The sequence below is a fragment of the Pseudophryne corroboree genome, chromosome 10, assembly GCF_028390025.1.
Source record: "Pseudophryne corroboree isolate aPseCor3 chromosome 10, aPseCor3.hap2, whole genome shotgun sequence".
NCBI lineage: Eukaryota > Metazoa > Chordata > Amphibia > Anura > Myobatrachidae > Pseudophryne > Pseudophryne corroboree.
In genome coordinates, this window is record NC_086453.1 from 142,510,036 (window position 1) to 142,525,028 (window position 14,993).

Below are 14,993 nucleotides of genomic sequence, written 5' to 3' on the forward strand. Positions count from 1 at the left end.
TATGGGAAAAATGTGTTATGATCGAGTCGCCCGCTAGACGCTCACAAACTCTACCGTAAATGCGCATACACCGCGCGTGATCGCCGGAGCGATCTTACGCAATTTGCGGACATGTGCACGCACGGCAGAGCTCATGCACGTGCAGCGGGCATGTGCATGAGGGGTTAGTACAAGGCATATGTAAGAGGATATTTTTCGACTTTGACAGTCCACCCTTTGGCAGTCAACAATAACTGCCACTATCTAAACAATTAAGCAGAAAAATATATTACCATGAAATACCTTATTATGATTGGGAGTAGGGAGAAGATGAGGAGGTGGGAAATGTGTGACCTAGTGAGATAGTAAAAAAGCATGTATGCATGAAATCCATGTCTGAGGGGTCATGTATCATCGTGTTCTAAAAATAAGCTTCGAGGTATTGCGAAGTATACATTGAATCCTTCTTATCCCGTATTAAGGGTCTGTAAGTGGGCTAACAAACTCTACTGAGCTCTTTTCGGCTTTTAGTTCCAACAAATGGGGTGCACATTAGTTGATGATACATGAAGGGGGAAAGTATGTGAGTGCTAATATATATATGTCTATATCACCTGTCGACTATGTGTGTCACTACTTGAAGATAGAAGAGATGAAGATAAGAAACATGCTTTATAAATGCATTCGTATGAATATATATGTGTGGTCGTCCTTGGGCGTCTGTTGGAGTCTTGTTGATGTCTTGTTGAAGTCTTGTCCGGATAGCTGTATCTTTGCTGTGTGGCAAGCAAAGCTCTTCAAATGTCCATAAAAATGAAAGTCTCTAACAGTTCATCAAATGGCTGTGACAAAATTCATCAATGGTCTGTATAATGGGTCATCAAATTCTTCTTCCTAGTCGGTGTCTTCTTACCTTGGAGGAAAACAATGGAGAAACGGGTGAAAGAAACGGACCGTGGAATCACGTTTTATCACAACATTGTCTCGATTGCTGGGTCATAAATTAAACTAGTTGTTGTTACAATGCCCTCGCTCCTCAAACTCATCAATTTGGTACTGCGCTTGCAATTCATTAAAATTCAAACACATCTGAATATCAATCCAATCATTATGATAACTCCTAGGATACATAAGAGGAATTTCCCTACAGTAGCGATAACATTTTGAGCCCATTCTCCTAAACCTGAGAACCAATTGCGTGGGTTCAACCATGATACCTAGCCGGTCAGTTCATTACCCACAGAAGCAAGGGTAAGGTTGTGTCTCCTTCGGAACTCCCATTTCAATTGCAAGATATCGTCCATCTTTTGATCTATGACCTCGGTTGGGTCCTCAGTGCTGTTTGTGATATACGTACAACACTTCACACCATACTGAGTTGCTAGGGTGACACAATACCCTCCTGTCACTGCTGTGATGTAATTGAGAACCATCCTGTGCTGGATCAGTTATGTTTTGTAAGCTTGCAATTCTCTCCCAGTATATCTAAAGGTGTCATCATACATCTCGGTGATATTGTCTATCAGGTTCGCTAGCGCGGTAATATACTTAAAATTTATAACTCCTCTGGCGGTATGGGTGATATCTAGCGCGAGTAGGAATTAAATCCCGGTGGATTCGTGAATCAAATCAGAGGCTGCATGCTCTGTCCTATCTATAAGGTGTCTTTTTACAATGTGTTCGTAATGGGTGTGAGTGCAAGGAGCTTGAGCATTGCGGTGAACGTCTTTCATTCTATCATGGGTAATGGTCATTACTTCCAGTAACACTCTTCCAATGTAACACAATCCCTCTGAGTTTGGGGCAAGCCACTTATACGCCTTCCTCCCACATATGAAATATGCATTATCGGGGAGGACATATGGGACAGAATATGACATCACCATATTACAAACCTTCCAGGTGAAAAATCCTATCCCTAACTCTCTCATCTGTCCAGTACACGTATCAGGTTGTATGATATGCGCACAGTATCCTGGTGATACTTCTCCAACTCGCATGGGCCTACTTCCTAGAGTACCTATATTGGAAATATCTTCCACTGTTGGCTATTTGGCGTATAAGCTCGGAGTCAATGGGCATTCTATCGACTCTGTGTGAGAATGTCATGGTTCGGTTGTTCCATGTCACTTCCCAATTTCCAGGCTTTCGGGGATTGGAAATGTTAAAACATATTAGGGACCTATCCACATGATATTGGTGGAGCTTCAAACTAGGAGGCCTAGAAATATTACATTTCTTGTCCACCGGTCTCCCACCCCTTAATTCAAGTACCTCATCTATCGTTAAAGAGTATGGCACTAGTCCTGCCTTTCTATGACCTTGAGGTACTTGTGAGCACACCCAGCATTCCGTTTGGTTTAAAACCTTACCCACTAATGAGTGATAGTCACTCAATGGATGACGGTCCATATTGATATTAATGCTGGACTGACATCTCTGGATGCACCCGTCCTCAACTATGTTGTCACAATTCCTACATATACAATTCTCTTCAGCTAACAATCCTTCACAATGTCTGTTAGTGTCATGGCTACCAGATCGTTTTCTGATACTCGCCTTTGCTCGGTGATTGTGTTGCTCTTGGAATTCTACGAATCCATCCTGATCATCAGAACCCATTCCAGATCCTTTCTCGACCTCACTGGTACTCTCACCGAAACAGACTGCTCTGGTCAACAACAGGGTCAACAGGAAAACACGGACTGCAGTCTCTTGGGGCGAGTCCATCTTAGGAGGAGAAAGAAAGAGTTGTAATGGGGGAAAGGAAACAACTAGAAGGGAAAGAAAACTTGGCGCGACAACCGCCTCCGATCTTGTGGTTCTCTGTGCTCAGGTGCCGTGACAACAGTCCTGCCTCTCAGCCTTCCCGGAACAGACACTCCAGTGATATGGTTTCCTCCACACTCTGCTCTTTGTCACGGGCTCTCTCTGGGTCAGCGACCTTCTTACAGTGGGACGAGTGGACCCAAGTCTCTCTTTCGGCAACCTTTAATGCTGTCGTGCTGGTCAGTAAGACTTGGTACGGTACTTCCCAACGGTCAATCAGGCAACCTGAGCGTAGAAAATTCCGAATCATTACATAATCCCCAGGTTCAATGTCATGACAATTACTGTCTGGCAGATCAGGAATCACCAGCTTTAGATTGCTATTCTGATTCCTCAACTGCTTGCTCATCTTAACCAAATACTTTACAGTGACTTCATTGTTACATTTCAAATCATCTTGGGGGTCAATCATTACATGGGGTTGTCGACCAAAAAGAATTTCAAAGGGGGACAGATTAAGAGGGGACCTGGGAGTGGTTCTGATGCTGTACAATACAAGTGGCAAAGCTTCTGGCCACAACAATCCAGTTTCAGCCATTACTTTGCTCAACTTGTTCTTAATAGTGCTGTTTACTCTTTCCACTTTCGCACTCGCCTGTGGGCGGTACGGAGTATACAGTTTACTATCAATTCCCATTAATTGCACATTACCTGAAAGACTTCACCTGTAAAATGGGTACCCCTATCACTTTCAATTATCCTAGGGATACCATACCTGCACACAAATTCCTGCACAATTTTCTTTGCAGTAAACGTAGCAGTATTTGTGGCAGCGGGGAACGCTTCAACCCAATTTGAAAACACATCAATACAAACCAATACATACTTTAAATTTCTACAGGGTGGCAATTGTATGAAATCAATTTGTATTACCTGAAAAGGGCCGTCCGTTGGCGGAATATGGGATGGTTCTGTTGGTATCGCCTTTCCAATGTTCTTCCTCAAGCAGGTGAGGCATGTCATCGCCCTTTTACCCGCATGGGAAGAAAATCCTGGTTCACACCAGTAGGCTCTTACCAACTTGCACATACCTTCTTTACCTAGATGAGTCAGCCCATGTGCCGCCTCCGCTAAACTCGGAAGGTATGCTCTGGGTGCCACTGGCTTACCCTGTCCATCTGTCCAGAGTCCTGAGGACTCCTGGCCACATCCCTTTGACCTCCAGACTGCCTTTTCCTGTGGAGAACACAAATCTTGCATTTCACTCAATTTCTGTGTGCTGACAGTGTTGAATACCATCAGTGGTGTGATGTCTGTCTGTATGGGGGTACTGGCTGCTAATTTAGCAGCTTCGTCTGCCCGGCTGTTACCAAGTGACACCGGGTCTTGGCTGTATGTGTGGGCTTTACACTTGATAACAGCCACTCTGTCAGGTTCCTGTATTGCTGCTAAGAGTCTTTTGATGTGGGTCGCATGCGCCACAGGTGTGCCAGCTGCCGTCATGAAATTTCTGAGGCGCCATAGGGCCCCGAAATCATGCACTACTCCAAAGGCATACCTAGAATCTGTGTAAATATTGGCTGACTTACCTTTAGCCAATTCACACGCTCTGGTTAGGGCGACCAGCTCAGCAACTTGTGCTGAGTGAGGTGGGCCCAGGGGTTCCGCTTCTATGGTACCTTTGTCATCTACGACTGCGTATCCAGTACACAAGTCTCCCGAGTCCGTCTGTCTGTGGCAACTACCATCAGTGTAGAAAGTAAAATCTACACCTTCCAGTGGGTTGTCACTGATGTCAGGCCTTGCAGTGAAATTTTGGGTCAAATATTCCATACAATCATGTGTGTCAGTGTCTGTACTAAATCCTCCTTCACCATTACTCTCATCCCCCACCCTCTGTGCCTGTCCAGGCACACCTGGGAGATACGTTGCAGGGTTTAGTGTGCTGCATCTCCTTATGGTGATGTTTACAGGGGCCATTAGTGCTAATTCCCACCTTGTAAACCGTGCGGATGAGACGTGTCTGGTTTGGGCAGAATTCAGTAAGGCTGACACTGCATGAGGTGTATGAATGGTCAGGTTGTGTCCTAGCACTACATCTTCGCTTTTACTCACTAGCAATGCTATCGCTGCAACACTTCGCAAGCATGTGGGGAGGGATCGTGCTACTGTGTCTAGCTGAGCGCTGTAGTAGGCTACCTGCCTGCTGGCATCACCATTCTTCTGGGTTAAAACACCTGCCGCACACCCAGCACTTTCCGTACCGTACAGTTCAAAGGGTTTCCCATAATCTGGCATACCTAACGCTGGTGCCTGCGTTAGGCACTGTTTGAGTCTCTCAAATGCCAGTTCGGACTCATCTGTGTGCGAAATCCGATCTGGTTTGTTTGATGAGACCATCTCTTGTAAAGGTAAGGCTAGTATGGAAAACCCTGGGATCCAGTTCCGGCAGTACCCACACATTCCTAGGAAAGTGCGAATCTGTTGCTGGGTTTGTGGCAGAGTCATGTCGCGAATCGCCTGTACTCTATCAGCAGTGAGGTGTCTCAGTCCTTGCGTCAAGCAATGTCCCAAATATTTTACCTTGGTCTGGCATAATTGCAACTTATCCTTTGAAACCTTGTGTCCCGTATCAGAAAGATGAAGCAGAAGCTGTTTCGTGTCTTTCAAGGACGATTCGAGTGAATCAGAACACAGCAGTAAGTCGTCTACATACTGTATTAATATTGATCCGCTCTCAGGTTGAAAGGATTGTAGACAATCATGCAAAGCCTGTGAGAAAATACTTGGGCTGTCAATGAAACCTTGTGGTAAGCGAGTCCAGGTGTACTGTACTCCTCTGTATGTGAATGCAAACAAATATTGGCTGTCAGGGTGCAGAGGTACCGAGAAGAAGGCGGAGCAGAGGTCAATAAGAGTGAAAAATTTCGCAGTGGGAGGGATTTGCATAAGGATAACAGCTGGATTTGGCACTACGGGGAATTGGCTCTCAACTATTTTGTTGATCCCCCTTAGATCCTGCACTAGCCTGTAACCCCTCCCCACGCTCTTTTTCACAGGGAAGATGGGACTATTGGCAGTGCTGGACGTCCTAACCAGAATGCCCTGTTGTAGCAAGCGCTCTATTACTGGGTAAACTCCTAACTCCACCTCTGGCTTCAGAGGATACTGTGGGATTTTTGGAGCTATCCTACCATCTTTTACTTGAACTACTACAGGAGCTACATTTGCCATTAATCCAGTGTTTTGTCCATCCTTGGTCCAAAGTGACTCCGGTATCTGGGAAATCATTTCCTCTACCTTGGACGGACACCTATCTGTAACAGCAGTGTGTGACATTAGCCTTTGTGGGGAGTCTAGCATATCCTGTACTTCCTGAGCGTGATTCTCGGGTATATCTAAGAGCACACCTTCAGGAGTACAATATATGACACACCCCATCTTGCACAGTAAATCTCTCCCAAGTAGATTAGTCGGAGCCGATGCAGCTAGCAGAAAGGAGTGCTTGGTCTGCAAAGGCCCTATCATAATCTCTGCTGGTTTGCTTAAAGGGTAGTGTTGTACTACTCCTGTTACTCCCATGGCTGGAATTGTTTTACCAGTGGTCTTCATACCCACTGTTGAATTTAACACTGACTTGGCCGCCCCCGTGTCTACAAGGAAAGGTAGAGATCTACCAGCTACATCAATTGTGACCTCGGGTTCACTTCCAAGGCTCGCAATTAATTTCACTGGCTGCAGACTACAGGTGTGGCCCCACCCCTATTGCATGTGGTGACCTCCCCACAGCACGCTGGCAGCTACAACATGTGAAGGAGGTAACTGGGAATTTTCAGAGACTTGCCAGTCTCTTTTTGGTGGGTACCTTCTTGTTTCCCCTGCATGTGGCTCATAACTCCGTCTCTGCGGTCCCTGATCCCAATTACGTGTGTCATGTCGTTGTCTATGAGGTTGGTATACCTTATATGGGTCGTTAAACATACAATTCCGTGCAATATGTCCTTCTCTGCTACAGTTGTAACATTTTATCACATTTGACTTACCCACAGGGGTCTGGGGCTTAGGCTGAGGTGGCTTCGTTGTAAGGGCTTGTATACTTACTGCCATCAGCTTATCGCCCTGTTACTCCCTGTGTCTCATGATGTTCCGATCATGTTTAATAGTGGTCTCTCTCAAAGCAGCCACCGACATACCTCTCCAGTTGGGTTGAGTGGTCTGTACCATTGTCCTTAACACTTCCTTTAAACCATCCATTAACACAGAAACTGCTACTTCCCTATGGTGCACATTCGTCTTAATGTCCTCTATTCCAGTGCACTTAGCCATTTCCTGCAGTGCCCGATGGAAATAATCAGAAGCAGTTTCACCTTCTTTTTGTCTTATGGAGAAGATTTTGTTCCACTTGACAACAGTTGGGAAATATACTCCTAACTGCAGGTTGATACGTTTTACATTGTCCTGATTGTACTCATCGGTGAGAGGTACTTCTTCATCTAACCTACAATCAGTGATAAACTTTGCAGAGTCGATATTGGGGGGCAAGCATGCCCTCAGCAATGTCCGCCAATCTTTGTTATTGGGTTCTGCGGAATTACCTAATTCTCTAATGAACCTATGGCTTGCAACTAGATCTTTCCTAGGATCAGGGATTCAGACATCATTGTTCTTAATTCTGTCCAGAAAAAGGGACAATGCATTGCAATGTTCCTGACGGGAGTGACTCCTGTAGCGTCAGTTTTCCCATTTGGGACCGCAATTACCCTGACAGGATTAAGTTCAATCACATCACTCTGGGTTGATTCTACAATGTGTGGTGTAATTGTTTCTGCATAATGTACAGTACCGTACTTACCTGCGGACACGACCTCACCTGTCCCTCCACTAGGGGCCTTTGCTACTCCTCTTACTGGTTGGGCCGTGCCCACTGTAGTCTCTCTTATGGTGGCTGCTAGAGAGAGTGCCGATATTGTGGTAGGCTCATCTTCCTGGTCGCAGTCTGAGGGAAGTTTAAGACAGGATACAACTTGCACGGGTTAACATTAGCATCAATACACTTATCTACTTTACTCTTATCATTTATACATTTATTAAGTGCACTTTTATCATATACCAGTATGCCATTCTCTGTAGCCACTTTCTCTCCTGTTATGTATGGTGGTGGTGGTGCGGCAGCTATCAGTTTCCTGATAGGAATAGAACTAGCTGCTTGAGCTAATCCTCTTTGTATCTCGCCTTCCTGTTGCCATAACTGTAAATAATCATAATGTCTAATCCGTTGCTTGCCGGATTTTATTAGACATATCCTTCTCCTTAAATTTTGCAAAACCTCAGGATTAAAACTGCCTACCCTGGGGAACTTTTCCCCATCGTTCACAGTCATACGTTCCCACTCATTGCATAAAACTTCTGCGTGTGATCCATATTGCTCACACATTACGTACCTCGCTGACCCGACTGGCCGCGGAATAATATCAACCTGAACCTTGGTTGATCGTCCCTTACTTGAGCAACTGGCCCCCATTCTTTGCAGGTATTGCCTTCTCAGCGAATTCCTACAAAAACCACGTTCCCAGAGGTAAGGCGACGGTGAAAGTCCAACGAGTGCCTTCACCCACTCTCGCCCACGTCGACCAATATGCCCACACACTGCTTCAGTGCTGGCGTACTCAACCCAGGGCCCCTGTGGGACCTCTACTTATTGGGGCGTGTGGGAGTGTGCTACGCTCCCCAGTAAGTATCAGTTGCTGGAGAATTCCTGAGTGAACAGCGAACCTCCCTTAAAATAAAAAAAACCTACACAAATCACGTTAGAATGTACAAATAGTGTTTATGATCCCGCAAAGCGTACGCAAATTGCGTAATGGGTATCAAGGTAACCAACTAATGCACACAATTACATGCGGTACAGTCGCAATGCGTATAAGTAACTATTACTTATCCGCAGAACGACCAGCGGAATCGGTTGTTTAGGCTACGAAACCTTCAGCCGGAGCGTATTCTCAAAACGGGCCTATATGGGTATTGCGCCAACCCCCAAGGCTGCGCTCTCTACCTCTGACCTTTCTTAAGTCAGGGTTTTCAGAAACTGCGTATAGGTACTTTTAACGGCTTTCTGACTTTCGCGGACCTCCTGGTCTGCTGTAACACTAATTGCTCCTCTTACCTTATGGACTTTTAACGTGAGATGGCCTTCTCCCACTCCACCCCGTGTTCACTTCACGGGTATCCTTCTACGAGATCTCGATTTTTCTCAGGGTTCACACCAAAAAAACTTTACTTGCATACACACGCTCTTTCACTTCATATATACTTTGATTTTTCTGTACAGAAAATTTTTTTCATTCAGGTAACACAGGCTAATCCCAAAGGTAATGCAACGAGAGGAGGATCTTTTTTTTAAACTAAGTTTTGGAAACTGAACAAATTTGTGCTATTATCGCGTGGCTTCCGTATTGCCTACTAAAACAATGCTATTGTGTGATTTGTGTTTAGTGGGCGTATCCGTACGCACGTTGCGTGATATACGCCACGTGTGTAGGCCTTTGCGCTGCGTACGCTGTCTCGCACTCGGTCAGAGACACGTGTACACAGGCCAGATACGTCCGCAGTAACACAAATAACACGCTTCTATAAATGCAAACAATATTTAACTATAATCGTTTACCAAACACCACACAGTATCTCCTGTATAAACCTTTATAACTGGGTCAGGCTGCGTGCGTGTTTTACAATTACTCCCTTAAGTATTACTTTTACTTTTAACTAAATAGCAACAAATTTTCTCAGCACGTGATCAATGCGAATGGCAAACAGAAAGGTAGATATGTGAAAATACGCAAATGGAAATACAAGTGTGTGCGTGTGTTGCGTGCGCAATTTTCACCAATACAGAAATTTAAACAGATTTAAAAGACAATAGCTGAACGTTCTTACCTTTCGGTTCCGGATCCCACCAGCATCCCTACAAACCAAGCGGAGCAGACGCTTATCTAATCAGCACTTACCGTATCCCCAACCACCAAACGGCTAACAGGGGATACTACCTTCCCGCCCTTTCCTGATGGATAAAGTCTGCCTGGTTCTGCTTGGCTGCGGATATGAGGAGGCCCGGACGATGCCCCCAATTGATAAAGTCTGTTATTATCTAAAAACATTAAGCTATATTCTATTATGGACTAAGTACGCAATTGGCGCACAGAGTACCGTAAGGGTACGCACCTAGCGTAGCGGACGCTAGGTCGTGGGCGCGACGCTCAAGCGACACGCACGCTCACGGAATGTTACACAGTTACCCTTATTAACTACACACCTTAAGGGTACGTTTTACACTTTAAACCTTGGCAATGAAATACTATAACGATGTAATGCTTGTTAACCTTGATAATATGAGACGCTGATTGAGCGATTGGGACGCTCCGTAAACCCTTTACAGTAACTAGTGAAAACACAAGACCTGGTTAGGATACAAAAACCACTTGGGCTCTAACACCCAGTGGATGATTCTATTTGAGTAAAAAGGGGAAAAACAGTACATCTTATACACTACAAAACTAACATAAAATCTAAACAGAATAACGAGAAAAATATGAACAATAGCGAACGATCGCAAATACAAGAAAACAGAATGTGTACACAATGAGAACAAATGGCAAACACAGAGGATAACAAAATGGCTACAGAGAACTTACACACGTGGGAATGATTCGCAGGCATGTCCTGAATCCAGCCCTCAGCCTTCAATATGAAAACCTTGCAGAGAGAGTGAGTGGCTGGACAGGCAATGGTGGTCTTTATATACACAACATACAGTAACAATACAATGGTCCCTATAACCTTATAGTTCATTGGACACAGGAATGTGTCTCTGCATTATAACAAAAGGTCATAGGTGGGTTCGAACAGGTGGGCTGTGCCTTTCTCCAACTGCTCAGGTGGGAGGTATCCTTAGGATTCCCGCCGCATGGGTAATGAACAGCAAATACAGTAAATATTTATAAACTACTTTTGTACATAACTATGCGCAGGAGAGAACAATCTCTTCCTAACCAACACCGAAATGTTACTAATGGAATACTCTACACCTGGATACTAGACACCACCGTTCTACCTTTATCTGACCCTTCCTATCATGCAAAGAGGAATTTCCCTGTCCAAGAACCGTTTACACTAAACATACTTTCCAACATTGTTAAAGGGAATATTCACTATAAAACACACTATATGGGAAAAATGTGTTATGATCGAGTCGCCCGCTAGACGCTCACAAACTCTACCGTAAATGCGCATACACCGCGCGTGATTGCCGGAGCGATCTTACGCAATTTGCGGATATGTGCACGCACGGCAGAGCTCATGCACGTGCAGCGGGCATGTGCATGAGGGGTTAGTACAAGGCATATGTAAGAGGATATTTTTCGACTTTGACACAGTCTCAGCCACACAGGAGGCAGAGAGGAGGAGCTGGGGAGAGGTGAGGGGAGGTCTCCCTGTACTTACTCTGCCTCTTCCTCTTCCAGTCAGACCATGTCCTTTTCATCACGGCTCATGGAGCTGTGATGCAGTGGCATACTAATAATGATTCTATGTTAATCTAGGCCTAAAATGATTTATGACTCACTACAAGTGTGTGCAAGATATTACACCTCCATAATCTGTTGGAACTGGTGCAAGACGTTATGCAAAACTATTTTGAGTGGAAGGAGAGGGATTCAGGCTGGACTAGCTCTTCAGATACACTAGACATGCTTGCATGGGATGTGACCACACGCTCACTGATATTTGACCACACCCACATCGTAACACAGTTACACCCTCAGTGTAATGTGTCCATGACTCCATCTTGCAGTAGCCCTATTCCAGACATTAGAATGTTAACATATATTGTATGTATAACTTCATTTTTATCCTCTGTCCACAGAAAGTGCAAGTGGTTCTTACAGTACTCGATTATGACAAGTTGGGCAAGAATGAAGCTATTGGAAAGATCTTTGTTGGCTGCAATGCTACAGGGACTGAGCTGCGTCACTGGTCTGATATGTTAGCTAACCCCAGAAGGCCCATCGCTCAGTGGCACACTCTACAGCCAGAGGAGGAACTGGATGCTTCTCTTGGAATGAAGACCTCATGATGTCACTTCCTTTGTGTGAATGAGTGTGAGTGTATGTGGGCACTTGGAGGCACTTGTGTGAACAAGCACTGCTCCATGTGCCGCTGTGTGTATATACTTGTTCAAAGCTGTAACTGTACAATAGCTTTGAGAAACCTCCTGTTTCGTGGTTATTTGTAAATTACTAAAATATTTATATGACTTGGCCAAGAGGCAGTATCCTTTTTCAAATTCTCAGCTGGTTTAGTATGAATACTAAAATACTTTTTCTGATAGGTTATAAAACTTAGAAGAAGTCCTGTATGCACTTTTACAACTAATAAATAATGAGTTTTAGATACAATATTTATAGTTTTGTCCTATACAGCATTAGAAACTTTGCCTTAAAATCTTTTAGGTGAAGTAAACTTTAAATAGAGAAAGTTTGTTGTTTTTAGAGTGATTTGTATAGAATGATTAAGGATGACAGCACTGACACATCTGCTGTAAGGATTATGGTCATTCTAACAGATATTTTGTAAGAAGAAAATGTGCTCTCTATTGCAGTGCAGCCAAGTTATTGGGAAATTATGGCTACAATTAAACAGCTTTCCCAAAAGTGAATTGGTAACATATAGTTGCACTTGCACTAGCTGGACTCACTTGGCGACATGTACGCCACCCGAGTTCGGCGGCCGTGCAGGATGGCGGCTGAACTCAGACGTTTTTTTAAAGGGGCAATCACTTATGAGGCATGGTTTTGCCTTGTAAGTGATTGCTCCTTTAAAAAAAGTCAGAGTTCGGCCGGCATCCCGCATGGCAGCCGAAGTCCTGCGGCATTACATCCCGCCCCATATTGTTGAACTTTTACTCAGAATGTACCCTGCAAAATACAGAGCAAAATCAATTTCTTGATGGAAAATGCACATTTTTGACTCATTATCATGCATACAACTATACTAGTAATTTTAAAATCTAAAAATGATTTTTAAACATGTGGGTTATAAAATATAGAAAGTAGACTTGGTAAATGCCCGTGTATATTATAGGACAGTGCTCCTCAATTCCATTCCTCAAGTGTCCACAATAAGTCATGTTGTCTGGCTTTCTTTAATCATGCAGAGGTGAATAAATATATAGTATTTTGCTGGATCAGTAATTATCTCACCTATCTCCTAGTTAGTGAACAGGTGCATTCATTATTGGCTGATGCATTTTTAAAGATCCACAGGTGGTGCTAATTATTTCATTTTTGAAACTGAGGAGACCTGATCAATTTGCACTGTTAAGGGTCTTGATTACTGGAGATGCGAAACACTGCTCTAGACCAGTGGTCCTCAACCCTCCAGTACCCCCAACTGGTCATGTTTTGAGGATTTCTGTCTGTGAAGGCAAGTGGGATTATTACTGACCCAGCAAAATCACCTGTGCATTTAGGACTGAAGATGAGATCCCCTGATCTAGACCAACACAGTTGAAACACCAGTAAAGTTCCATAACAATTGATTCAAGTAATTTATGGTAGATCCCTATGATCCTCAACTGCAAAGTGATCATGTTGAATAAATTAATGAACATTAGTAATAAGATTTTAATATTAAATATTTTATTTTAATAGTTTGCATACATACTGAATCCTGCTACAGTTTTATGCATATAAAATAATATGTTTAACAAGGCAAAATTATGGAAATCAAAATGAACAATACTATTAAGTTAACACTGATGCGTGGGTCCCAGATTTGATTCTTTATCTAAGCAAAACCATGGGTGTAAGTAATGCTAGCCTAAAGGAGGCATATTTCATTTGTTGCCTGTTCAATTTGTGCCCTCCGTCTTATTTGCATAGACTGATACTGGCATTAGGGAAGAGGTCCCCAAATGCAATCCTCAAGGTACCCTAACAGTCCAGGTTTTAAGTATATCCATGATTGGCCACAGGTGACTTAATTAGTACCTCAGTCAATTTGATTTTACCATCTGTGCTGAGCCATGGATAGCCTTAAAGCCTGGACCATTGGGGTGCCTTGAGGACCCTGTTTGGGAACCTCTGCATTAGGGGATTGTCAGATTGTGTTTGGGCTGTGTCCCCGGAGGGGGCGCTAGTGGGTCAGTGGAGGTAGATGGGAGAAAACGAGGAGGCTGGATAACGTTCCTGCGCATGAGCGCAATGGTATTTTATTTGGCAGATGATATAACACAGAATGGTAGCAGAAACAATAATAACAGATGAATAAAGTCAATCACTCAGTATGATAACTGAAAGTCTATGGCAATGGATGACAGATGACTTGAGAAAATAATATCCGGTAATATATAAACAGAAGAACAAGTGTTTGTGAAATGGTTCTGGTTTGGAAACCAGTGCAGGTTTTAAAACAGGAAACTTAGGCAGCAAGGTGTAGAATGGCAAACCTGAGCAGAGGCAGGAGTCTGACTTCACAGTGCAGGTGATGAGGCACTGGCAGCAGCAAGCTGTATCACAGGTGGAGGAATGAAACACACCTGGAGTCAGTCTTCAACTGCAGGCTGAAGCACACAAGGTGGTGATGAGTGTGAAGCCTTATTTGCAGGTTGCAGGTATTGCTGGGCCTTGAAGTTCCACGGAGCTGTGCAGAGTAACCAGGAGTACAAGTTCTTAAGCAGAGAACCAGGAACACAGGAGGAACAGGAACAGATCCTTTCACATGGGTCGCTGGAGAGACACAAAGTCCAGGATGCCTGCAGACTGATCCTGCAGTCTCTTATGTACCCCATGGTGCACAGGGATTGGATGAGTGAAGGAAAGTGGGTGCGGCCAAGCACCGGATTGGCCGCAGTATACTGGCTGTTTACAGACTGTCATGGCGGCGCCCACGCTGCGGCCCAGCAGGGACGCGACGCGCTACACGCCCGCCGTCCCAGGAGTGCTCCCAGGCCCCCGATGATGTCCCACGGCAGGGGCACAGGCGACAGGTGACCGCAGGGAGCCAGGACGGAGTCCGCAGCGGCGGACGGATGCCAGCCTGGTAAGTCGATTCCTGACAGTACCCCCTCCTTTAGGGGTGGACACCGAACACCCACGTGGTTTGGAGGGATGAGTGCTGTGGAAGACACGGACCAACCTAGGAGCATGGACATCGGACGAATTCACCCAACTTCTCTCCTCTGGGCCATAACC

At 44.6% G+C, this 14,993-nt stretch overlaps 1 protein-coding gene across 2 annotated transcripts in view; it reads left to right on the forward strand.

Annotated features, from left to right (window-relative positions):
- Positions 1 to 14,149, forward strand: part of SYT5 (synaptotagmin 5) — a 475,772-nt gene extending 461,623 nt beyond the window's left edge. For both annotated transcript variants that reach the window (XM_063942827.1, XM_063942826.1), the window contains exon 9: positions 11,666 to 14,149. In XM_063942827.1, the coding sequence (XP_063798897.1) occupies positions 11,666 to 11,875 (210 nt within the window). In that variant the 3' untranslated portion in view covers positions 11,876 to 14,149. The remainder of the gene's footprint in view (positions 1 to 11,665) is intronic.
- The last annotated feature ends 844 nt before the right edge of the window (positions 14,150 to 14,993 follow it).